Source organism: Lampetra planeri, chromosome 2, assembly GCF_965212315.1.
Source record: "Lampetra planeri chromosome 2, kcLamPlan1.2.h2, whole genome shotgun sequence".
Taxonomy (NCBI): domain Eukaryota; kingdom Metazoa; phylum Chordata; class Hyperoartia; order Petromyzontiformes; family Petromyzontidae; genus Lampetra; species Lampetra planeri.
The window spans coordinates 5,227,722-5,254,243 of NC_136108.1; the positions used below are offsets into that span (position 1 = coordinate 5,227,722).

A 26,522-nucleotide genomic window follows, 5' to 3' on the forward strand; every position below is an offset into this window, starting at 1 on the left:
ATCCTACAAAGTCCCATCACAAAACAAATAGACACAAAACTGTGTTTGCCCGCATTGAAACGTCATAGGGGCAAAAACCATCAAATAAAAATAAAACATAATAAAATACAAGAGCATTGTATTTTATTATGTTTTAGTTGTATTATTTTATTATTTCCCTTCTACGTGACTTTACCGAAAGAACTAAGATGAATCCCTGCAGTCACGAAAGCTTTAAATCGAAAAATAAAATCTATTTGTGTCTCTTTTGTGATGGAACTTTGTAGGATGAACGCTGAGATGTATACGGGGCACAGGGTGGGCAATAATGTCTGAATTGGTCTGTAATACGGTAGGCACTGATAAGGGGTTGACAGGTCTGTGTGATCCACAGTATAAAAACATTCGAACAGTTTTGCTGAATTTTGGTCAGAGTGTTGCGCATTCATTCTTGGCAAGTGGCGATGATGATGAAGGGCCATCTCAAGAGTGTTGCGCAATCATTCTTGGCAAGTGGCGATGATGATGATGATGATGGGCCATCTCCACCGCACGTGGCAACGACGACGATGATGACGATGGGTCCACACATCCAGCGCACGTGGCAACGATGATGATGATGGGGCCACATCCAGCGCACGTGGCAACGAAGACGACGATGATGATGACGATGGGGCCACATCCAGCGCACGTGCGCGCCTGAAGGGCAACAGCGTGGCCAGGGGGACCCTGGCCCGTGTGGGCCCGTCCACTCGGCCAAGTGGGGTCCACAACGCGACCAGCCACGGGTTTACGCCGTTTTTACGCTCAAACAAAAGTGTTTGTGAAGACAAATCGAGCAATTCCGTGGTGGTGGTGGGGGAGGAGATCGAAGCGGTAAGTTTAACTTTGAGTGGCGTTAGTTGACTCAGAGTTCGTTGACGCCACACTCCCCCCCCCTGCGCGCAGCGGATGGTACATTCGTCCGACTCTATTTTAAGAGGTCCACCAACCCCCTCAACCCGCCCGCCCCTCCATCTCCTCACAGTTCACGCCACTTGGCTTGGAGGTGGCTGCTGCGACGACGAGCACCCCGTGTCAAACGCCACGGTAATTAAGGGCTTCTTCGTAAGTGCCGAGGAATAAAACCCCTTAAACCTCAACGTCTGGGACGACGACACACCACTCAAGCTCTCTCCCCTTTGACTGCCTCAACACCCACGGAATTATTCGAAAAGGTGAGAAACCCACAATCACACACCACTCACTCAATCTCTCTCTCATTTTCCTGTCTCAACACCCACCGAATTATTCAAAAAGGTGAGAAACCCACGACACACACCACACACTCTCTCCCCTTTGCCTGCCTGAACACCCACGGAATTATTCGAAAAGGTGAGAGACCCACGACCACACACCACTCTCTCCCATTTGGCTGTCTCAACACCCACGGAATTATTCGAAAAGGTGAGAGACCCACGAACCACACACCACGGCAGACATGCTCGAGAGGTTTGAGATACCCTTCCCTGCCCTCTCGTCAGACCAAGGGATGGGAAGGACACTTTTATTACCTCTAAATCTCTACACTACAACAAACACTACAAATAGGTGGCAACTATTCCTGTTTACACCACAAGCAGATCTCGGTTTCAGTGCGACACGGCGACGGTGATTTGGAGATGTGTGGCCAGTGATGTGTGGTCTTTTTGTAATATTGTGTGGTGGGAGTATTATTTGGTAGTGTTGTGTGTGGTGGTAACGTGGTATGTAGTGTGTGGTAAGTTGTATGTTTGATTGCAGAATGGCAGTGCGAAGGGGGGGGGGGTGTTAGTGTGGTTGTGTGTTATGGGTAGTACGTGATGAGCACGGTTGGTTACATACGGTGCGAAAGAAGTTCAACATACGTACATTCGTAGTATGCAGGGTGTACTTTGGTAGTTGGTGTCGTGTGTGAATGTACCAGTATGGGTTTAGTGTGGTGGTACGTGTAATACTGTGAGTAGCAGTATGTAGAGTGTACTACTGTGGTGGTACTTGTAGTACTGTGTGAGTAGCAGTGTGTTATCTTCTTGGTTCTTTCGGTAAAGTCACGTAGAAGGGAAGTAATAAAATAATAAAAATAAAATAATTCTCACGACGTTTCGGCCACAACGCAAGCAGCCGTCATCAGGTGAAGAAACAGGTCGGTCGAGAAGACAGCGTCTGAATGACGAATCTCTGTAGTCACGAAAGCTTTGAATCGAAATTTAGCAGTGTGTTACTATGTGGTGGTACTTGTAGTACTGTGTGATTAGCAGTGTGTTACTACTGTGGTGGTACGTGTAGTACCGTGTGAGTAGCAGTGTTACTACTGTGGTGGTACGTGTAGTACTGTGCGACTAGCAGTGTGTTACTACTGTGGTGGTACGTGTAGTACCGTGTCACTAGCAGTGTGTTACTACTGTGGTGGTACTTGTAGTACTGTGTGACTACTGGCAGTGTGTTACTACTACTGCTACTGTGGTGTTGGTGGTGGGTGGGTGTTGGTTGTATATATTTATAGATGAACACGCGGCAGGTGCCGCCTTCTCGCATCAGCGAAACGCGGCGCGTCACTCGGGGCCCACTTCTCTCCGGGCACCGCTTTTAGCGGTTAACGTTGTGAACTAAAACACTTCGTTTATTGTTTATATTCATCTTTAGCAAGAGTTAACAAGAGTTAAAGAATATAGAACAACACACGCACTGGCCTTAGCATAAGTTCGATTTAATTTTACGTCGAGATATTCCGCCGAAGTTGGGAAGTTATTTTTTTGTCTCGTAAGTACAAATTATTCGCGATTAATTTGTAATGTATAATAATAACTTTGTACCGTGTTATATTTCTGTGTTACGTTTATGACGGCGATCGGATTTTAAAACGACGATGTTTGTACAGCGATGGCCGTTGAGACTTTGGCCAAATTTTAATGAGATTTATTTTTTTTATCCGCCGTTTTATCACCGATTGATCGCATTAATTGAACACGACGAGGGTTTAACGAGAGCTATAAACTACATTTAGTGATTATATATTATCGGAATTCGCTGTTTATTGATGCAAATTTACAAAGCGACGAGTTGCCTATACGTCTTGATGGAACTGCATTGGTCATCGTGAGCGGGTTTGAAAAAAAGTGATAATTCGTGGATATTGTCAAGGTTAAAGAGTATATATTTAATGTTTATCTGAGCTGCAATAGATATCCGATTAGAGATTGTGATGTTATAGAGTTGGTAGTTACTGAGATGTCATTAAGCGCCTTGGGGGATGGCGGTTGAGGTGATTTTTATTTCTCATTAAGCGATTACATTTTAACGTTTTATAACTACAAATTGTGCCCCTTTTGCGTAACGTGTGGTTGTATTTAGTATTGTGTGTGTAGCTGAGCTCTCAACGAGTTAACTACGATGATTTAAGTTATTTTTCAAGGCCCTCACGACGCATAAGTCGCCCCTTTTGTTATAAATATAAATAATGACGCATTTAAAATGCGTATGTTCGATAAGCTTTTAAAAGTAATAACGATATATATTTATAAACAAGGGGTTTAACTAGTTCCCAACGCGCTATTGTGCAGTTTTTTTCCAAATATAAACGGTGTATCTTACAGAAGTGGCGGGAAAATACGACCTTTTTTATATGCAATTATTTTTTTATATGCAATTATCAAAGTTTAAAAAAATAACAATAAGCGTTTAGCCTCTGACAAATAAAGCGGGAGTTGTGTTAAAATGATGGTAAACGTGCGAAAATGTTTGATTTAAAATAATGTTATTTTTAAAATGATACTTTATACCTGTGGTAAACGTGCAAAAAAAATTGAATTAAAATAATGTTATTTTAAAAATGATACGTTATACCTGTGGTAAACGTGCAAAAAATTGTGATTTAAAATCATGTTATTTTTAAAATTATACTTTATACCTGTGGTAAACGTGCAAACAAATTTTGATTAAAAACAAATTTAGTTAAAAAAAATTATACTTATAGAAGCGATTGATTCAATTGATTTATTTTCATTGATTATAATTTTTATTGTATTACTTTTTACCTACGTGACTTTACCGAACAAACCTAAGAGTTTATAGAAGCGGGTTCGTCAAATTCTCGCGAAAACAAAAAAAGGGGTGGGGATGGAGACACCGCCATCATGGGGAACGACGGTGTACGACCAGGCCTCCGGCAGGAAAAAGGACGACGACGATAATGGTGGAATGAATAGCTAGCGAGATGAGAAGGATGTGCCCCAAGACGATGGGATATCAGTGTTGTCTGACGGACGTGAGCGAGATGTTGATGAGTGGGGGCCGTGGAGGGATGTTCTTCATCTAGCAGTAGACGGACCATGGCTGATGGTTACTGTTTGTACAGTACCATGGAGTGGTTTGTTTTTTAACCAAAGCTTTTTGGACTGAAGTTTAAATCTCTCCCCAAACCCATCCTAAAGTTTTGTGTTGCAGAGAAAACGGAACTACTTGGATTTCAATATTTGATCTTTATCAATGTTTAACTTCTGGACTAACTCAAGTTTTCAATCGAAGTACGTACTCTTTTTATTCAATGCTCTAATTTTTAATACCGACGTGAAATAACGTCGACATGCCGTGTATGACGATGTTTAAAGTGGAGTCTACGAGAGGAAATATGATTGTATATTTAAATGAATAGCTCGTCTAGACGGCTTAAGTACGTGTTGTCTTATTCCATCTAAAGTGGCGTCAACAGCGTCTTTGTGATTTGCCTATTCAGATATTTTTCTTTTTTTTAACTGGGAAATTTCGATTACAAATACTCGCTTTTCAATTAACTCGTTCAGTCAACATATGGTAAACGTGGCTGTTACTTTGTAATCTATTTTGAAAAACGATCATTTTGATTCAACGTTAATTGTGTTCCTTATACTTAATGGAAAACCACCGTGGATGACAATTGGAGCCTTGCCAGATTACTTGGAGCAGTATTCAGTCACTCGCGTGAGTTAAAAGTAAAAGTTGCCATTGTATTGGCATGTGTTGGCAAAACACGTTTGTTAGGCGTTTATCTGGAGGCTGTAGAATGTCAAGTTAAAATCGAAAAATGTGCAAGGAATGCTGGTACAGTAATACCACGAACTAGGGCTCTTCTCCCTCCCCTCTTACGTCGTTTCGCAAATACGTCGTCACTTTGGTTTAACGCGTAGTAGGCTTTCGCGATCAATATCCATAATACAGGTAATTTTTTTACGCTTTTACTTCACTTGACTCCTGCGTCGTGGTCAAATCTTGTAATCTACATTTCGTCCACTTCCTGTTGTCCAATCAATCCCTAATTCTGCACACCTCACATCCGGTGACAATGCATGTCTGTATTAAAATCGGCACCAAATAATCAGTTAATTGCCTCCTTTCAAGCAATAAAAACATTTTCATGGACGGCATATTAATTATATATTTTTGTGTAGGTGAAAAACGCCGCGGTCCCTAAACTGTGAAATTGGCTCTCACAAGAAGCAGGCGCCATTTGTCTCTTGTAATCAAGATGTCGTTCACTTCCCGTTGTCCAATCGAGTTATTTACTTTTTAGTGCACTTTAAAATAAAACTTTAAAAATACGTTTTTAAAGGAGTTAATTTAGGTTAGATTGCTTAAATATAAATGTGTCGTTAAATCCACCAATTAGCAAGGTTTTCACGTCAAACAGAACATGCCAATTCGTTACCTGTGTAATGACAGTGACACCTGCTGGTCTGGAAGGGGAATCACGGGCACGGTCGCTCATTGCACTAGTACAGCACCGGCATGTTGAGAGAGTAAACCCACAACATGTACAATCTTGAGTACGACGTTTCGCCATCTTCTTGGTTCTTTCGGTAAAGTTACGTAGAAGGGAAATAATAAAAATAAATCATAATAAAATACAATTCTCACGACGTTTCGGCCACAACGCAAGCAGCCGTCCTCAGGTGAAGAACAGGTCTGTCGGAAAGACAGCGTCTATTTTATTATTTCCCTTCTACGTGACTTTACCGAAAGAACCAAGAAGATTAATCCCTGCAGTCACGAAAGCTTTAAATCCACGTTTCGCCAGTCATCACTTTTTTCTACCTCGACTCGTGTCGCCTTGACTCGCACCTACGTCACTGATAGCATCCGCACTTTTCAGTATCCTTCCCCTCTACCTACCTACTACCCCCTTGTATATTCGTTTTGATTTACGTCGTTTCGATATTTGTCGCGCCGTACCTTTCCGGAACGCGCAAACCCGGGTCTGTGGCTGGTGGGGGGGGGAGTATTTTACCGTACAAATAACAAGTCTCGTTCAAAAAGGACTGACGGTGAAAGTGATGTAAATTGCGCATTAGTACCTGGTGTCTTTTGTGGGGGGAGCGGTAGTGCAGCGGTTAGCGCACTGCTCTGCGAACCGGAGTTCGATTCCCGCTCAGGGCCTCTCTGCTAGCTCGACTCAGCCTCAAATGAGTACCCGGCGTGGTATATAAACATCGCCACTCGGGGAGACAAAGGCGCTCGTGCGTGGTTGCTCTGCCCACCCACCAACCTCGTGTGCCGCACAGTGCCGGCCATCATCGGCGCTACTCGACTAACAGCACTTGCACCCAAACAACAGTCTTGTTACAGGCTACACGGGGGATCTTCGTGTATTCCTTTTTCCCGCGTGTGCCCCCTTTTTTTGACATCGTCTTGTCGTCGCCAGGGTGCTGTTGCTGTCCACACGTGCCACGATGAGCGACCCCATGGGTGGCGGCAGCGATGGTGATGGTAGTGGTGCATCGCCTCCACTTATGCTGGAGGCATCGCCGTCACTGATAAGCGGCGGCAACCCCACGCAGGCACCACGTTACGGCACCGTCATTCCCAATCGCATCTTCGTTGGGGGCATCGACTTCAAGGTGTGCGGGGATTCGTGGGCACAACACGTTTCACTTGGTGGCGACGAGACGTCGGTTTAATCAGCATTTGAGATTTATAAGGGGCAAGGGGTGACCAATAAGGTTTACGTTGGTCTGTACTAAGGTAGGCACTGACAGGTATGTAATGTTGTTTATAATTTAACATGTCTGCTTTCCCGACCAATACATGATAGAGGTTTGTAAAACCACCGTTTATAAATGCTTTCATTAATGTATGAATTGATATTGATGTGTCATACGTAGGAGTGCAATGATTAAACATGCAAGACATCCAGTTTGAATGAAGAGCTAATCTAATGGTGGCCTCCAAATCATCACATCATATATCAAGGGTCGTGCTAAGTTGAAATATGAAGGGTTGCAACTTTTGCAAATATTTTTTACATGTGTACTACAACAAAATGTTGTTGCCGGTGTAGGGTAGAACCAGCCATACTAACAATGAATGTCATGGGACATTGCATTTGTGCAGGTGACCTCAAGGTGATGCCTGACATCACTTGGATTTTCACATTTAGTGTGATTCCAAAATGTTCTTATAAAATGTATTTTTTGAAATGACAGCAGAAACGAGGTATCTTCAAGTTGTATAATGCATGCGGGTGACGGCTAACACGTTATTTAAAAAGAGCATGAAGATTGTTGATTGAAAGGTAAACTTTAAAACAGTCGCAAGAACTTTCGATTTAAAGCTTTCATGACTGCAGGGATTCATCTTCTTGGTTCTTTCGGACTTTACCGAAAGAACCAAGAAGAAGTCGCAAGAACCTTGGGAAAAGTACATACATGCCTTTGCTGGTGATTCAGAGTAAAAGTAATGCCTATATATTACATTTGCTGTGCACGTTTATTTTCAGGTAAATGAAGCTGAACTTAAGAAGTATTTCACTCAGTTTGGTGCTGTTAAAGATGTCAAGATCATAAATGACAGGGCTGGAGTCTCCAAAGGGTGAGTCCTGATTATATTTTGCAAATTTACACCAAAACTGGTTCAAATGTTCCTTGTTTTCATATTACAATAGTCTGCAGATCTGTTAAAGTTGTGTTTTTAAAGATTAACATCACCTTTAAGATTTAACGAACCGTTAGTCCATAGGTTACAACATTAATATTTAAAATGTTTGCATAATGATTAATATAATATCTTGGGTGCCTGTGTGATGCAGAAGTCTATGGTTATTATTTAATAAATTTGGTGATACAATTGGCACATTAACAAACACATAAATTCTATTTTGAAAATTTTGCAGTTATGGATTTGTCACATTTGAGTCACAAGAGGATGCACAGAAGATACAGCAAGAGGTAAAATAGTACAAATAATTTGCTTCAGGCATTCCAGTGTGTTAATTTCACAACGTACTGCTCTTAGTTGTGCTTCATGTGATACCATGCAAGAATGTTTGGACCTGGTTCGAGAACAGGTTTGCCTTGTGTGCAAATCATTTAAGGCAAGGAGAGATATGTCATTTGTAATGTTGGCTCAAGTCGCAAGACCTAAATAGCTGGTCTGCTGTGCAAGTCAGTTTGGCGCAGTCACATTTTTCAGAGTACCATTTCAAAATCGTTTTAATATTAAAAAGAAATTGCATGGTTTTTACATCTTTCCTGAAAACAAATTGGAAGTGTAACAATTTTTATTTGACCCTTTTTGTGCTATACTTGGGATAATTCACTGTTGTTGAATTTTTGTTAATACATTATATAAATTTTCTTTTTCATAATTTCAGGTCCTTTGTCTATTCATTGTTGGATAAAGAATTCATCAAAGCTGTTATATCACTAGAAGTTGTACATAATGTTTTAAAGCTGTGGTGCAATGATGTAAATTACATAGTTTTACATCTTGGCTTCTGTATGCTGCGTATACATTCACCACGATCAAACAACTCAATAATGACTTGTGTGAGATGTACTGTTTATTGTATTACTAGCCTTTTGCCTGTCCAAGGATTGGTGTATTGCAGTAAATCTGAACCTTGCACGCGAAAAGCAGACCGCGACGTGATATTCATTGCATCCATGCGTGTGCAATTTGTAAGGGCGCGGTGACACAGACCTATTTCATTTTAAGGTTGTAATCCCTTGTTCATCATGACGTCCTTTTTACTTTGACGTCTCAATAGCGATACGGAGATCGTGTTACGTGAGGGTTCTGCCTTTGTAGTGAGGGTTGTAAGTTGACGCCGAGGAGGGGGGAGGAGGCGCCTCGGCCCCCCCATGTGGAGTGACGTCAACTGCTAATTATTATGAATGGGGGGGGGGTGTCCATTTGGAGGACTTCACCTTATAATGATTATTGAGGGGGGCTGTTCGATTTGGAGTGACGTCACCTGCTCATGATTATTAGTGAGGGGGGGGGTCCATATGGAGGACGTAACCTGTTCATTGATTACATTTTTACTTAAAACTTTCGTGACTGCAGGAATTAATATTCTTTGGTTCTTTCCGTAAAGTCACGTAAGAACCAAAGAATACTGTTCATGATTATTAATGAGGGGGGCTGGTCGACGTGGAGTGACATCACGAGCGTTGCACACAGACATTCTTGGCTCATTATAGTAGGTAATATTGTAATACTCGTGGGGTGTCTATTTGGAGGACGACACCTGCTCATGATTATTAATGAGGGGGCTGTTCGATGTGGAGTGACGTCACTTGCGCACCTGATTATTAGTGAGGGGGGAGGAGTACTCCATATTGAGTGACGTCACCCGCTCATGATTATTAATGAAGGGTGGGAGCTGTCCATTTGAAGGACATCACCTGCTCATGAATATTAATGAGGGGGGCTGGTCGATTTTTGGAGTGACGTCATGAGCGTTAAGGACAGACATCCATGGGTCATTATATTATGTACTTAAGTCAAATGTAATTGTAATGTATGATTTGTTAATATGGGTTTTGTGGCTTTTACCCAGGCTGAAAAAATTATGTATAAGGACAAAAAGCTCAACATTGGCCCAGCCATTCGAAAACAACAAGTCGGCTTCCCACGTAAGTAATGCTCATCGGTGTTCCGAGTAATGTAGGCTATTTCCGCTTGGCAACCAATCTAGTTTAAAGTGTTTACTAAACCAAGCATTTCAACAGTATTCATCTCATTGACTGCAAATTATGTGGTTGGGCACTACTTTCTAACCTTGCAAACAAGTGGTGTTACTTAAGAGTCAAGCATATGTCTATGCATTTGGATATTGGATCAGGCACTTGTTTGTGTGTGGTTGTATGTGTGTATTCCTCTGTTCTCACAGAGTTTCCTCTAACTCCAGCGTCAGGGAGTATGGTCCTCACAACCTCAACAGGGCAGCCTTTCCTCTTTCACAATGGCGTGGCTTATTTCCAACAACCTGATGCTATGCCAGTCCAAATGCCTGTGAGTGAATCTTAATTGTGTACAAACACAGCAGTTTGCATTATTTCATGTTGTACAATCACAGGTGACTGATGTTTGATAATTTGAAGAGAAGCTGTAATTAATGCTACACTCATGGATGTGTTATTGGGAATGTAAATTGCATAGTAAGCCTTATCTCGAACATGGTTATTGCTTTGTGTGTGAAAAGATTCAACAGCACCAGACATACTATAATCATCAACCTATGCATATACCATCACCCCAAGCATCACCCGTGTACCAACAGCCTGCCTACTCTTATCAGGTATGAACAGTCGTGCAGCACACAGAGACTCGACTCCTAAAAATCATGCACTGGTTACAATGATCAAAATAAATATCACATCTCTGCATTGTTTATGAATTTTTTTACATTTAAATATTTCAGATTTTCTTGCCCTGTCAACATTTTATACAAAAGATAAATTCCACTTTTTGGAGATATAAATAAATAAAAATTCTCGAAAAAATAAAATAATATTGCAAGTTCCCTCAAGACTATTCGGTAACCCCTACACACTTTGCCTCCCAAATGTTTGGTGGGAAACACATATACACCATGTAGAGACTATACACACATAATACACTGCATACGATTATAAGTATGTTCCATTAATTAAGGTTAACTTGATCTAGATCAAAGATAAAAAGGTTTACATGGCGACTCATTAACATCAACATACATGGAAATTATGTGCTAACAGAATGACTCAGAGATGAGTAAATATTTTTTTTTACAATGAATATAAACTTAATGGTTTATTTTCATTTGTTTTAAGCATTGCATATGTGACTGCATATACATTACAGCAGAGCATAATTTTTGAACTGTATACTCATGTACTGTAACATTGCACTCCACCATTGTACAGTGCAATGAATACAGCCACATCGTTTATATCGAGTTATAGCTAACCAAGCTCATGATACTTATCAACATTTTCCAGTTTCTTACACTTTACGCTTAAGCTGGCTGCAAGCACACAGTACCTTGCATAACGTTTTTCAACAACTGATTGAAAACTCGCGTGGTTACACTGATTCCTACCACTGTCGACAGGAGTTTGGCTGAAGTCAAGGTTATTATTGTAACCAGAAAGTTGGCTGGCTTGCTGGCCAGTGATATTTTTAATTTATGGCACTACTGCGCTTGAGACAGCATGCAGCAAGTAAAAATAACTACTGTATTTGTTGCCCTGCTCATCAAGAGTTTAGACGTTTATTTTGTTTAATAATGAAGTATAATAAGATACAGCCCTTTGTCAATCCACTGCTAGATGCACACCTACCCATGTCATGTTCGTTGTTGGGATTGTTTTGAGCACACTACACTAGTAAATGTTAATTGGTGAAGGGGGTGGTGGGTTAATCAGGTCAGGTTCATATAGGGTGGTATAACATGGCCTAGTGGTAGTGCCTCTTTCGCTAGTTGTAGATGTCCACGGTTCAAATCAAATGGCGACCACCCTGATATATTACTATAGGTGTAACAAACGTAATATGCGCCGTATGCTTCACAGTGGATGTAAAAGATACCGTGACGTAATTTGCAAGAGTAGTAGGTCATTGTGTGTGCCGGTGTCGGCAGTACAAATTTGCCGAGTTTGAAAATGACTCAAACTACCAATTAGGATTATATAGAGCAATGTTCGCCCTCTACTGGCAGACTACTGGCTAAGGTCCTGGTTTATTGAGTTATTACCTGGGTAAAGAACTGTATCTTGCAACTTGCGATATCACGACTGATTTTAGCTGTGGCCAGAAATCAAACTCGGACCACCGGGTACTTAAGGCAGTGCAAGTGAAATATACACTTTTCAACCTTGAACATTTTTTCAATGCCATTTTAAGTATTCTATTAGTGATAGATAGCAATAATCTTTAAAGAGATGTTTTGCAGTTGGTTTATTTGGATGGTTCTCATCCAAATATATCTTCGTCATTTAATACATGGTGGCTGTGTGTTTTGATTTTAAAGCAGGCTCCCCCTTCTCAGTGGTCCACTGGCCAGTGGCTCTGGAGTCCACCTCAAGTGAGTCACAGAAGTTACACTTACCTTGACATTACTATAGCATGCTGCAAAAGAAAGATAATTTCCAAGCTCAAGCTATTACCAAAGGCTTTCACGAACAATTGCGCACAGGTTTAATATGGCTGTTATTTTTAGTTGTGCAGAAGAAAAAATTCTTTCTGTGTTTTAACAATTTAACTTTCCATTTTTCTTCTGAATAAAAGCCAGTTTAGAACACCTTTAGTAGTAAATATTGTGGCATATTCACAGACCATTGTTTAGAAAATGTTATGGAGTCAAGCTTGTAAAAAATAGTTATTTCATGAAATTTTGAATACATCTACTCGAAAGTTGGTTAAATATGATTGTACATGTGTAATAAACATTAAGTGGAGACTCATTTACTCCTGATTGGATGTGTACTGTTTGCACTAGTGCAATGTGAAATAACATGTATGGCATATTGTCTATTTTACATTTGCAGCGCAGACATTTTTTTTCAATTATTTCTCCTCGAATATTTGCATAACATTGCATTATATTTCAAATCATTACATTGCATCTAAATGTTTCCCATGAAAATAAATATATTCTCTTACAGTTTGTACAATTGTTCATGGGCATGCCATGAGTAAGACTTGGTACTTGCTGTTGCGCAACACGATTGTGTGTCTCTTACAAGGCTCCACAATCGCCAGTGATGTACATGCAGCCCCAAGAGATGATGTACCACCATCAGTCCATGAACATCCCCACTGATGGAGGCAATTCCCCTGCCGGCCCTATAATCACAGATGTTTCAATCTCAGAGGTAAAGCGAAGGCAAATACTGCCCACCCAGCTAGCATCTGATGCATGGCTTTCAGAGGAACAGTCACAAGTACAGTTCATCATATCAAAAGTGATAAGTTTATTTGGGCTTCAGTATCTGCTCCCACCCAATCCTGTAATTAAGCATTAGAAAATTCACTTGTGTCTTCTATTTTAAAGGTTGTGGGTGCATTTTCTAAATAAACCGGTGTATGACATTTGTTTAAATGTGTTGACATTAGTCACAAGTTTTTAAAGCTGTTGAATTTTTTCCTTCTAGAAAGTGTAGATTGTAAAATGTGGCAATTGTTATTGTAGGCTTGAAATGGTCCAATTTTTTAACAGATGTATATTGATTCATAGTTTGAAAGTATGGCACTGATGTTTGGATGAGTAAGGTTCTCATTTGCCATTTACACCGGTATGCACAGCGTTACACAGATCATACTATGCAGGCTGCTTACCACCAGACACACTTGCACCCGCCCAACAACATGCAAGTGGCCATGGTGTCCCAAGACCACGTAAAGGTTCGTTTTTTTGTTTTTAATCAGTTTTTAATTTGTCTGCTACATACTACAAATTATTATTGTCAATGATACGCAATAAACGCATTTAGTTTCTTAACCTACACATTGTTCCTTTTTGTTACACAGCAGGATACCAAGATGTTTCACATGAGACGGGTCTACGGGACATCCCAGCAGGGTGGTGTCAAATCTCGAATGTGGCGCAACGCCACCGGCTTCCGCCACCGACGAGATTTACAAATGGAACGAGCAATCCTCACCCCCCCGCCGACACCAACGGAAGGTGGCCAGTGAGCACACGCACTGTGCTGCACGCTGTGGCCACACTTGACCGACTCGAGACACGCAGCGCAATGACAAATATTTGATTTTGTGTGAGCCTTTGTGGTAGGATGTTTTGCCTGCGTGTGCCATTGCAGCTACAAGGTCATTGCCAATTTTACTTGGGCGAATTGTTTACATGGAGGAGGTCAATGTGGTCTTGCTGCATACTTTTATGTGAAACGTGTAGGATTATAATTTGCTGTAGTGTTCCAGGGAAGCCTCATAGTGTAAAATCCTTTTATATTTCATTCTATTGAAGCAAACCCACATTCACTTAATTATTGTTAAGTTTGTTCAAAGTGTAGAAACCTTACATTCAGATTTAAGAGAAAACTATTATTTATCACTAAACAAGAATTTTAAGTCTTTAGAGCTGTTGTGCAAAAAAACACAACTTTCAGATGTTAGGACTTCGTGAAAGATGAAGCCAAAATTGTGTTCATCATTTGACACAAGTTATTGCCTCAATGTGCACTTTTATACATAGTGCCTTCACTGAAGAATGTTTGCTTTTATGTCTAGAGTGCCTTCAAACATAAGTCTTGATTACATTTCAGTATATTTTATACATGCATTGTGTGCAATGCTGTACACAAGTCTTAAAGTGTGATATAGTTTATGCAGCTACAGTACATGGAAGTCGCATTGTCCTATCTTTAAACAAAACTTCACATTGGTAAGGTTGTAAAGTTTACTACACTTGCATAAAGTATGTTTACTTGAAGTATGTAAGGGTATTTCATAGACTTTCATGGTGAGATTTTAGTTTTGATTTGGTCGAGTGCTTCATTTTTAACATAACCCCTTTTTACAACATGCAACCACTGCTGTAATGGTTAGCGTTCATTATAAACCAATAATGCTACATTCCAAAATGTTTTTAATGGCAGAGAAATACGAGGGGATAGACACTTAATAAAAAACACAAAATCCCTTGGTAATTTTGCTCTAAAACAAGCTAATCTATGGGCAAAATGTAAAAATGTATCACACTAATAGTTTATCATGCATATTATTTCAGAATTCTATATCCACATTCAAGAAATTAACATGTCAATTTTTTAATATGAAAAATACATCTTTACAAACTTAATACTGATTGACAATCTACAGTTAGGCTTTTTTTAGGTGTTAATGTCTTCAGCGTTTTAACAAAGCTCTGTCATTGTCAACTACATTTTTGCATAATTAACCAAAGCTAGGTTTTATACGAATGAAAATAAGTGGCCAAATTTTTTTGGGTCTTCGCTCCAACTCAGCACGTTAATATTAGTGCTGGCCTCTAATGACATGTGGCCCAAAAATAACTCAACCTGCAATGCTGTTTCCTACTGGGAGTAAGCAGCACTCACTTCACTGAAAATCCTGACCAAATCAAAGCAATCTTGCCTCTATACCCCATCTCTCAAGATGTTTATCAATAGTGTATGCGGTGTTTATTTTCCTGAAAGATTTGATATGTGATATATAGCAATATAAGTATGATGGAACTCTGATGTTTACAAGATGTTTTCATAAGCTCAGAGCTTAATGTAAAATGCAACAATGTGAAAAAAAATATTAAAACTAAAAGTTTAAAAAAATGTTTGCGTTGCTGGAGACTAGGTAAAAAAAAATTTACATTTCATTGTAGTCTAGTAGAAACCACTTGGATTAGTTAAGGCACTTGTTTTGCAAATGTAAGTCACTGTTTCCCAGCTTACAAATAAAAGTTACATGTTTTGAAAGTGCTTTTGCATTGTTTACATCTTAATTGTTTACATCAGAAGGTGCTGTAAGGTACATGAGCGGATGCACCATGCTTGGCCATATATTTGCAGATTCCAGCCATGTATTTTACAGCAATTATGTAATACAAGGTATACATGTTATTGAACTACTCATACCAGCAGTCACTACCAATTGACAATTCCACATTCCTTGGACGGTCACCAAAGTTATTTGATCAAACCTGGAGTCAAGCGATGTGTAACAGTGCCACCCTGCTGAATAATTTCCATTAAGGTTACACTGGATCGTTTTTTTTACACTATCCAATGATATTTTTCCAGTTGTCAATCGGTTTCGTCCACAAGGTGTCGCTATTTCCCCTGTAAAAAAATACCATCCGGAAATGTATTGCTTCTCCAACAGATACAATTTCTAACACCATTGTGCGCGAGATCTTTAGTGGCAGGGAGGTTGTGCAATGCCAAATGCTGCTCATTTAGGCAGTCATATGATAGAATAACATGTTCTACTTGGTTGCAATGAGGTATCCAGTCCAGTCTCAGGTTACTGGTAAATTATCAATTTAATGTAGAACCCCACCTTAAAATGTGCATTCCCAAGACAGACCAGCATCTTCCTCAGTAGATGTGCATACATAAACTGAAATGTACGTGCACATGTACAGCCGTTTTGTCAAGCCTGCTGGACAAGGGCCTCCCCATGGTGTGCCAGCCACATAATTCACCACGCTTTGTCAGTGCCGCTTGGTGAAGACAGGCAGAAAGTACAATGCATTTTGCTGTTTGCTGCCAACCATGTAGCTGATATAGACTTATGTCCTGTTTGTGCATGGTGATGACCGTTTCAAAATCAACACGTTTGGGCACATTCTGGATCATTTGGTGAAAGGCAAGGGTATATGGTGTCGTCTATATGGTGTCAACATAGAAAACAGCATGATGCCACAATGTGGTGGAATTTACTAAATGTACATGTATGGTGAACTTCTTTCGCACTGTACGTAGCCAACCGTGAGAATCGGTGTGGGAGTAACTCGTCACAAAAGTTGTTTTCACAGATGCAGTATAGTTTATTTCCACAAGTACAGAGTTTATACATTACTCTGCATAACCATACCGAATATTTAAAGTTCCCTTCAATTGCTGAACAATGACCTGCACAAAAACTGCACAGCATTGGCAGTGATGTGGTATACAGTTTACACAATGCCACTTTCTCATGAAGTCATGTCCACCCAATTTGTGGATAAATAAAATAGCCAGGTAAAAATATGTTCAGCTTGCAAGTTGGTCCAAAACATGGCTTTGATATTACCCAAGTGCTGACCGGTTTTAATTTGAACATTGCAATGTAAAGGCATGTTCTATAAATACATAACTAAAAAGGCACTTTTAACAAATACAAATTTCGATTCGCCTGTCTTTGCACTACTCGGCTGTCGATTGCTTGAGGTAGGCGATGAGGTCTTTCCTCTCGGCCTCCTTCTTGATGCCGGCGAAGATCATCTTGGTGCCGGGGATATACTTCTTTGGGTTCTCAAGGTAAATTAAGAGCGTGTCCTCATTCCACACAATTCCTGGAACAAGAAGAGAGTACACTTTACATTTCAGTAATGCCATATTTTCAACAGCCACGATCAATCCACTGTTTGATGAAGACATTTCCAAGCTATCGCCATCTCTCAGGACCGTGCAATGCAATAAAGTCCATCTACACACGGGCTGATGTCATCGTTCCATCAACTTGGTGGACGATCTCTTGGGCACATGGATTGAAAAACATGCAGGTTAAAGACATCGTGACTTTGAATAATTGCGCTTGAGGACAAGTCACTAAAAGGGATGATACTGAATCGCCAAATGGAAACACTATATTAACGGTCACGTCATGGCATAAGGTCCATTTTATTTTTAAATTTAGAGCATTTATTGAACAAAAAACGCAGTGCAATGTGGTGTGTCAATTCATTACAGTCAATCCAGTGACATCAATGTGGGATAGGGCTACACAAGTGTTATATCAGCATTTTCCTTGAGGAAAATAGACTTGTATGTGTAGCCTAGTGTATAGCTAAAAGAAAGGAATGCAATAAAGCATGGGACGATGTTTTTTTTTATAAATGCCAACACCTTGCAAACACTCCACGTTATTACGTGTATATATATGTTGTGGGTATAAAACTTTGCGGAGACCGTCTTCCGGAGGCAACGCGTGTATTCCAATAAACCCAGTAACAATAACTGTAACACGAAGGAGTACGGCCCCTTCACCCGCTATCCTAAGGGAGGTACAGCCTCCCTTCTAGCGTGCCCTATTGACTCGGGACTATGCTCTCGAGGGTCCTCTGCTAAGGAACCTAGGGGAGGTTAGGCTGACCCAACCTAGCCAGGGTGTTTGATCTCACCACTGGTCCGCTAGAACCCGGCTCTGACAAGAGCCTCGGTTGAGGGTCCCAGGGTGCTAGTCTTTGGACGTCTTCAGGTCTTGAGTGGACGAACACTGCCGGTCCAGTTGAGAGGACAGGCTTTTATACAAAAGCTGGAGCTTACCCCGCCCCTAGCCACTCCTCCCCTCTCGAACCTTCCAGAGGGTTCTGGAAGGGTCCGCAATGAACCGTTAGCCCCCAACCCTTGGGGGTCTGGGGTCTCCACCTCTGGTCACGTGATACCCAGGGGGGGTTGCCTGAGGTTAACTGCCACACCCCGTTAAACCTCCCGGCTGCCCCCTATCGGCCTATGAGTGTGGTGGAAAGTTAAATAACATACAGCGCCCTGGCAACCGCGCTGCATATACAAAGCATTAAAACATATTAAAGCAGGGATGGGGAATGTTTTCCTTACCGAGGGCTGAATATAACTTTTAAATACCTTCAGCAGGCCACATTAAAACACACCTTAGTGTTATGCAATAATAACTGAAAAATAATTAAGGCCCGAGTTGGGTAATCAAATGCACTAAAAATATAAACTGTTGACAAGTCAAAAATATTCCCAGTTAGTACCAAATTCGTGCATCCCAGATGCTTGCAGAGACAGACATCGTTATGTGGCCTTTCCAAAGTGCTAGGCCTTGTGTGGCCGCGGGATGTATCAAATGAAGTTGCGAGTCACCTCTGGCCCATGGGCCATGGGTTCTTCAGATCAGTTGGAAGATAGTGTCCTACTTATACGTTTCATTTAAGGAGTATTTTGCCTTACCCTTGTCCCTGTTGGCGTCCGTGTAGGAGAAGCCTGGGGCCTGGCCGGTCTGGCGTCCAAACATCCCTGAAAGGTTGGGGCCAGTCTTGTGCTTGCCGCCCTTCTCCACAGAGTGGCACTGGCTGCACTTCTGTACGAACACCTTCTTGCCCTTCTCCACGTCACCCATTGCCTTTTGACCCTGGAGTGTGAGAGAAGAGACACGTTCACATCATCATCATCCTTGTTTATTACTTGATATCGAAGCAAGTATAAAAACGAGATCCCAAGCACCAACGGAACTGAGCGCAAATGAACAGAGCACCGTGCGAGCAGCATGCATAAACCTAGAATTGAAAAAACCAATAGAAATGAATAAGCTACAGTGTATAGTTAACCAACAACAATTATTTTATAGTTATTCTTGGTTCTTTAGGTAAAGGCAAGTAGAAGGGAAATAATAAAATAATATAAATATAAAACAATACAAATTCTCACGACGTTTCGACTGCAACACAACGCAATCATCAATCATTATTATTTCCCTTCTACGTGACTTTACTGAAAGAACCAAGAATATTAATCCCTGCAGTCACGAAAGCTTTAAATCAAAATATTGTATGGTTAACAAAAAACTTAATACATTTGTCCATGCCACTGCCTTAAGAGAAAAAATATATAGGCGATGGCCCTTCATAGCACAGAAATGTGTCGCCTTATATATATGTTTTTCATTTTAAGGCAGTGTTATTGATGAATGTAAAGTTTGTAGTGTATTGTGCTTGTGCACCAATGTCAATGCAGCATCACCAAATAATGTTTATTGTACATTGACACCATATGTTTAAGATATACTAAGTACATTACACAGGGACAATACACATAGCATGAGTATCAGATGTGGGAAACCATCGCTACTCTTGCGTGTAACTGCAATTTAGTGGTTGTTATAAATACTGATAAATGATTATGCTTTTACAGAAGCATATTGAAATATCATCAGTTAGACTCTTGATTAAATACTCTTTTCACGTAATAAAATGTAACATTTAAGAGACACGTTTACCCAAATGACCTTTAAGACAAGCAACTGCTCTTAAAGAACTGGATAAAACAAGGAAGTTACCAGTACAAAACACACTCACAACCTGGTATAGCCAGTTCAGGGCCTGCCCTCTACAGCATTGAGGCTCCGATTGTAAACCATAGGTCATGCTGAATACAGTATACAGTGCCGTGGTAGACTGGGGATGTACAATTCGGGGACGGGATTCAAGACTCGTTTGTTTTACATTGTGGTGATGTATGTTGAACTTCTTTCGCACCGTATGTAGCCAACCGTGCTAACCGGACTAAAAACAAAAAAGTAGAAAGAAACGAGTTTATCTCGATTTAAAAGTGCATAGCTACAGTAGCGAAGATATAAGAAGCGAAACCATTTATATTCCACACATTCAATTTGATGTCTGCATCATGAGCGTAAGAATGTATATTACTTGATGAATGTCCGCATCATTACACCCCCAGCAGTACACCATAAACCCCACAACTATTGAATGTATGCCAATCACACATTAAGGTAATTGGCAAATTGTCAAATAGTTATTCTGTGGCTATCATCCATAATAGAGGTTTATCATTTGGCTATCATTTAGCAGCCCCAACAACTGCTGGTTTTCAGAGGTGTGGACTCGAGTCATGTGACTTGGACTCGAGTCAGACTCGAGTCATGAATTTGATGACTTGCGACTCGACTTGGACTTGCATAACAATGACTTTGTCCCACCTATGAGATGTGGACTCGAGTCATGTGACTTGGACTCGAGTCAGACTCGAGTCATGAATTTGATGACTTGCGACTCGACTTGGACTTGCATAACAATGACTTTGTCCCACCTCTGCTGGTTTTACCAACAAATGTCTGGCTAATGTTGACCCATGATCCTGGGGTAGTACAATGTCATAATAAAAAACTTTGACTTCATCAAAATGCGTACTACTGCCAGGGTATATCTTTTAGTACCACAGTGCACTCATACGTCTGTTATCGTGCTTTGATTAAGAAGCAGTTCTTAAGAAATGAGTTTTCAATCTCGAAATGTAGCGCAAAGTTCAACTGAACACGTGGTACATACGGTGCTGGTGTTGGCTTACAAAATCAGTCTCTCAGTTCAAATGAGCAGTGGGACGGTAGTATACGCTGCACAATAGAACACAGTATTCCACTTTTATTCATATACCCGAAAGAAGTTCTTGTGCCGACGATACACTACAATAGTCATACTCCCGTTCAATACAGGAAAAGACATCTGGACAAAGCTTAAAGTTCAGTGTTGTAATTGTACCACACTTGAAATATAACTGGACTTGCCATATGAATGTGTAATTTCCAACATTGATTAAGGGGCTATTCAGGGAGATAAGTGCCACCCCAATCCGTACTTCCGCAGGGAGACACGGGCTTTGTAATACGTAAAATGACAAAGGTGTAGGTTTTGCATCTCCACGGTGCCTTTCACATGGGGGTTCACCTTCCATCACCTTGCTGGGTCAGATATAACTTCACCATTGATGTTAGCCGTGGCCGGGCATCGACTTTGGGTTCAAAGCACGACACCACAGCTCCACTCCAATACGCGACAATGACACCCAAGGTCAAGATCCTGAAGTTTAGACTCTGTCCCCTCATCAACTTCAGCGCAATCTAAAACAATTATTTTTTATTTGACTAGATAAGGCCCATTGAGCTATATACTGGAGCTCAAAAGATAGCCCAATCAAGTGGCTTATCACGTGGAAATGTATGACAGCCAAATACTCTAAACGCATGTGGAGGAAAAAACCGGAGGACCCGGAGAAAAAAATGACGCGACCACGGGGAGAGAGACATGCAGACTCCAAATATACAGCAGCAGGCGTCATGGTTCGGGATCGAAACAACGACCTCCTGTATATCAGGCGAGGTAGTTAACATCTCGCCACCGTGGCGCCCCTTTAATTTTCTTCTCACACCGACCAGGTGACAGGTACACACTGTCCACCTTTCAGTTCATCATTTACAACACAGCACAGAAAGGCATTTCAATAAGCATGAGATGGAAAACTTGCGGGTAAAGTCTGTCCTCCGGTCAAGTGTATTTTTAATGTTGTCCTTTGAATATAAAATCACAGCTGTTTGTCAATACACTGCTACATGAGGGTTTTTACGTGGGTCATCTGACCATACTTCACCAGGCTCGTCAGTTTGGTGAACAGTGGGGCCCAGGACCGGTTCTTGATGTGGCACCGATATTCGCTTGTGCCCAGGAATCAAACTTAGGGCGGGGGGGCAGGTTTAGTGGGCAGTAGGCTAACCACCGCTCCCCCACCTTTCCAAATTCAGTGTCACAGTTCTTAATGCGTGGGAGAAATTCAGTTGTGCAATGAGTTTGGTAATTAGCCACGGGGGCCCATAAAGGCGATTACCGTACTTGCAGCAGCAGCAGCAACAGAGGGCAGTGTAAAAAAGCAATTGTTTTACTGCACAGTACTTTATATGCTCCGGCATCTATATCACCCCGCCTTCACAGACCCCCACTGACCAGCGTGGTGCAGCATCGCAAAATAACCTCCACGTTCCGCAGATTGTGGGAGAGGTGCCCCCCATACAGCAATGGATTGATTCAGGGGTGTTTTACGGCTATCGAGGGGCCACAGCATTAGCACACAAGTCCCCCTAACCCCATCTTAATATGTGAGTGAGTGGGTATGTTCCAACCACATCTCACCCACGTAAAATTGGGCGCGCCTGACATTCTACACGTACACCACGACACCCAGCCCACACGAGCTCATCACTTTTTTTCTTCTTGGAAGACCAGGTCTTCACCTGAGGACGGCTGCTTGCGTTGTGGCCGAAACGTCGTGAGAATTATTTTATTATGTTTTATTTTTATTATTTTATTACTTCCCTTCTACGTGACTTTACCGAAAGAACCAAGAAGATGAATCCCTGCAGTCACGAAAGCTTTAAATAGAGCTCAACACTGTTTCCCACACTAGCCATTGCCATGTCACCATCGAGTCTATCGCTGGAGTACAAGGGTTGATGCATTTAAAGACTTCCCACCGGCGTCTGATGACCCCCTATCCTCTCGCCAGCCGATTGAATAATGGCGTTGAAGCGATGGTTCTCTATCTTACAGAGGAGTCATAGGAAGATGTCTAGAGCATTGACGTTAGTGGAAGAACGACGACTCCTCTCCTTACGAACTTTTAGAGATACGAACATATCTGTCCGTATGTCCAGTTGCCTGTTACGACCGAAAGTCGTAAGTTCAAACGCCGCGCAATAGATGGTTGAGGTGGCATCTGCATCTGCAGAACATGAAGGACCAGTGGCATCTACAGCAGACTTTGCAACTTCTAAAGCCATTCCCCGTGTTCAGTGGACATGTTCGGAATCGACAGATCGCTGGAACCCAACTCATTCGTAAGTAGAGGAGTCCCTGTACAATGTTTCCTCTATTATGTACTTGTTTACATGCCAACGTTGATCCAACGTTGGTTCAACGTTGTCGCATGCTTTACTTAGTTCTTCCTATAATTACAGTGGGATACTCTATCTACAAATGGATCACCTCACACATCCGTTGAGTATTTATTTTTGTATTACTATCGTCACGTTGCTTACCCAATCTCCGAGTTAAAAGACTATTCGGGAAAGTAAGACAAGCCCCAAACGTATTACCGGCGTAAATACAATTATACAAATGCTCTTTCTCACACACACATACCGGATTATAAGACGCATCAACAAGACCACCCGGGTAATAGTGCGTCTTATAACCTGGAGCACACGGGGAATATCAGCATCGTCTAGACCAGGGGTGAGCATCCAAAATAACAAGTGGAGCCCCTTTTTTTAATCGAATTCGTTCAAAGAAACAACTCAATATTTAGTGAGCCGCAATGCCATGTGCATACGAGACGGTGTGGGTTCTCAATACAACAACAAAAACCACACCAGGAAGGGGGGTCCTTAAAGAGCCGTCGGCTGCCAAAAACCCCCCCCCTTGGTCTGAGTCTCTTAAAGAGCCTGCCAATGTCAAGCCTCAAAGACGCCGCGTACTCACCCTGAATGCCCGGCAGGTGCGTTGTTAGCCCGGACGAGTTAGCCCAGGTGAAGAGTCCAGACGCCACACACGCAAGGTAACCTCTGAAGATGTCCTCTGGTGCGACCTCTTATAACCCGTGGACTGAACCAACTCGGCGGCGGGCGGAACGCCGACAGCTCCAGCGACATTAACAACAACAAACAAACACAAAAACTCCCCCTCCATAGCCTCACATCGGCTACGGGAGTTGACGTGAGGCTCTTTTACTCCGCGGCGCGTGTTGTTATGGCCTGTAATCGATCTGAAGTGTAAAGCACAGAGTCGTTACCATCACTGCCTACGCCTACATCCCCCCCCCCCCTAAGAGCGAGGCGCACGTGGACTCTCCCATGGTGATATCCCCGGTATGCCTTGTACGGTCATTTTGACCGCGTGGCTCGAACCGGTTCGGCTGTTAAAGCCACGCGCGTGAACCATGCAGAGAACTCTCGTGCACACGGGGCTTGGCGAACCACAACCCCCCTAAAACACCAAGACCACCCACCCACTGTGGCCTTTCACACATCATTATCGGGGGGGGGCGGGGGGGGGCACGGTGTTGTGAGCGAACACCTATTTAAGCCACGGGGTGATTTGGACAGCACCACGCCCACGTGCCGATGTTGTTGTTAAACCGCGCCAGGTATTCCCATTTAAGATTCAAGAGCCGAATGGCTCACAGGGCTATACCAAATAAATGAAACTAAAGGGTTGAGTTGATCAAGAGCAGACTCAATCAGGATCGATTCATACATTCGCTTGATGTTGGCCGTGGCCCGGTAATTGAACTCGGGTGTCCGTGATAGTAGCGCAGTGTTTGCTAACCCACGAGCCTTAAAGAACCGATCCGTTCTGTGTGAATACAATTCACACACACACGTGCTTAATAGAGTAAGTACTGTTGAGCCATCCAATTATCACACGCGCGCGTCTGCATTAAGGAATCGATTTGAACGTGCAAGCAGATTGGAATGTCCATCGGAGAGGGTGCGTTTTTGTGTGCACGCTGCGCTACGAACCCGGCGACGCGAGATTGAATCTCGCTCACGGCCGACACCAGCGACGATTATCTGAACCGGTCCTGGGCATCCCCTAGGTCGACTCAGCCTCAAATGAGTACCTGGTGCGGTGTGTAAAATAAACGCTACTGGGGAGACAAAGGCGGCCGGGCGTGGTGTTGGCCACCCACCCCCTCGTGTGCCGTGCCGGCCTTCGTAGGTGCTCGCTAACAGCACTTGCCCCCTACAGTCTGTTACAGGGGGGGGGGGGTCTTTGTCCGTGTGCCAGCGAGCACAAATATGAATTGTAAGAGTGACGCTGCAGTTTGCACGCCACTTGGGGGGACGTGCAGCACGCGACCACGTGCTGTGGAGGTGACGTCGGGAACGCGGCTTCGCCGCTCGTGATCACGTAGGCAAAACGCGCAGGCTGTCGTCGGTTGAGGCTGTCGCAAACAGCCACAGGCCAGCCAATTTCATCGTAGCGGGAATCACACGGCTCGGTCAGTAAAACGAGACCGCAGTGTGGGGGGTGGGGGGTGCGGAACGTGCTGATGAAACACTGGGGCAATTGAGTGACGGCAGGATACACGCATATTCGTTTTCCACGTCTACGTAATTAAAAAAAATCGTATTAAGCATCATTCGAAGCCATTACCTATCAGTTTGGCTGGATGACGATCTCCCCAAGTGGTGATCACCATCTCTCAAAGATCTAGCGTTTATAGCGATCCAGATAGATGCTGCAACAGAAAACGTCGTTGCTCCATCTCTGTTCTCTCTCCAAACAGCTTCATAGCTCATCGGATTTCTCCAGGATTAAAACGACATCTGATTCTGCTAGTCTTGACCACTGGCCATAACATCTCTTCAAGTAATGTGTCCTGCCCAAATCTGAACGGTCCATGTTATTCTATGATTCATCTGTCCTTGTTTTAGGATCTGTGAAATGTGATGGGATCCGTGTGTAGGTGTTCATCTCCCTACACCTCTATGGGTACTCACCTGGCTATAAATAATGTATCCATTTATAACCATAAATAATAATAAAATACTATATTTTCCAAGCCAAGCCTCTGTCAATCTGGATCCTTGTGAACCTTTTCACATCCAAATCATGAAATAGAATCAACGAGCAACTATTGACCCGTGACACATCACGGGAGAGGAAGAAGACCTAAGGGATATACGGAACGGAACAAAAAAGAAAAGGAAACGGGAAAGCGAAGTGGTTAGAGTGGGAGTTGAGGCAAATTATGGGAAAAGTAACAGAAAAACGGAAGTAAAAGATCAGGAAAGACGAGGCTAGAGAGGAATTTGTGACATTGAGGGCTTCTACGCTTCACGAAGTAGCGTCTGTTTTCGGAGGGGGCTGGCGATGTGTCCACGTGGAAGTCACGTGATTTATGGGAGGCTTGAGCTGATTTGGATATCGAGTACTCTGGACGATATTGTGCAGGGAGTGTGAGCCATTGAGATCACGTTTCTGGTCACCGCCAGTCACTGATTTACCTCTGATT

The 26,522-nt window shown here is 42.3% G+C and overlaps 2 protein-coding genes across 6 annotated transcripts; one reads left to right on the forward strand and one right to left on the reverse strand.

Annotated features, from left to right (window-relative positions):
- Positions 1-982: 982 nt before the first annotated feature.
- Positions 983-15,689, forward strand: BOLL (boule RNA binding protein). 5 transcript variants are annotated; one of them, XM_078604616.1, is made up of 11 exons: positions 983-1,196; positions 6,674-6,869; positions 7,748-7,839; positions 8,141-8,195; positions 9,812-9,887; positions 10,145-10,266; positions 10,457-10,552; positions 12,266-12,319; positions 12,981-13,109; positions 13,540-13,638; positions 13,765-15,689. In XM_078604616.1, the coding sequence occupies exons 2-11, from the start codon at positions 6,702-6,704 to the stop codon at positions 13,930-13,932; spliced, it is 1,059 nt and encodes a 352-aa protein (XP_078460742.1). In that variant the 5' UTR covers positions 983-1,196; positions 6,674-6,701; the 3' UTR covers positions 13,933-15,689. The 5 variants fall into 5 exon arrangements, with proteins under 5 accessions (XP_078460742.1, XP_078460740.1, XP_078460738.1 ...); XM_078604614.1 differs by lacking the exon at positions 983-1,196 and adding an exon at positions 2,626-2,760; XM_078604612.1 differs by lacking the exon at positions 983-1,196 and adding an exon at positions 4,395-4,523 and having other exon boundaries at positions 13,768-14,061.
- A 1,049-nt stretch (positions 15,690-16,738) lies between these two features.
- LOC144725226 (cytochrome c-like) lies at positions 16,739-24,498 on the reverse strand. Its single transcript, XM_078604617.1, has 3 exons — positions 23,984-24,498; positions 18,891-19,071; positions 16,739-17,269 (listed from the first exon to the last, which is right to left on the reverse strand). The coding sequence occupies exons 2-3, from the start codon at positions 19,057-19,059 to the stop codon at positions 17,121-17,123; spliced, it is 318 nt and encodes a 105-aa protein (XP_078460743.1). The 5' UTR covers positions 19,060-19,071; positions 23,984-24,498; the 3' UTR covers positions 16,739-17,120.
- Between the last annotated feature and the right edge of the window lie 2,024 nt (positions 24,499-26,522).

Excerpts from the sequence above, each read along its gene's own strand:
- BOLL (XM_078604611.1), top strand. The coding sequence starts at position 4,486 with ATGTTTAACTTCTGGACTAACTCAAGTTTTCAATCGAA. Across the intron at positions 7,840-8,140 it reads AGGGCTGGAGTCTCCAAAGG|TTATGGATTTGTCACATTTG; the intron begins GTGAGTCCTGAT and ends AAAATTTTGCAG. Across the intron at positions 10,553-12,265 it reads AGCCTGCCTACTCTTATCAG|CAGGCTCCCCCTTCTCAGTG; the intron begins GTATGAACAGTC and ends TTGATTTTAAAG.
- LOC144725226 (XM_078604617.1), bottom strand. The coding sequence starts at position 19,059 with ATGGGTGACGTGGAGAAGGGCAAGAAGGTGTTCGTACAGAAGTGCAGC. Across the intron at positions 17,270-18,890 it reads GGACGCCAACAGGGACAAGG|GAATTGTGTGGAATGAGGAC; the intron begins GTAAGGCAAAAT and ends TTCTTGTTCCAG.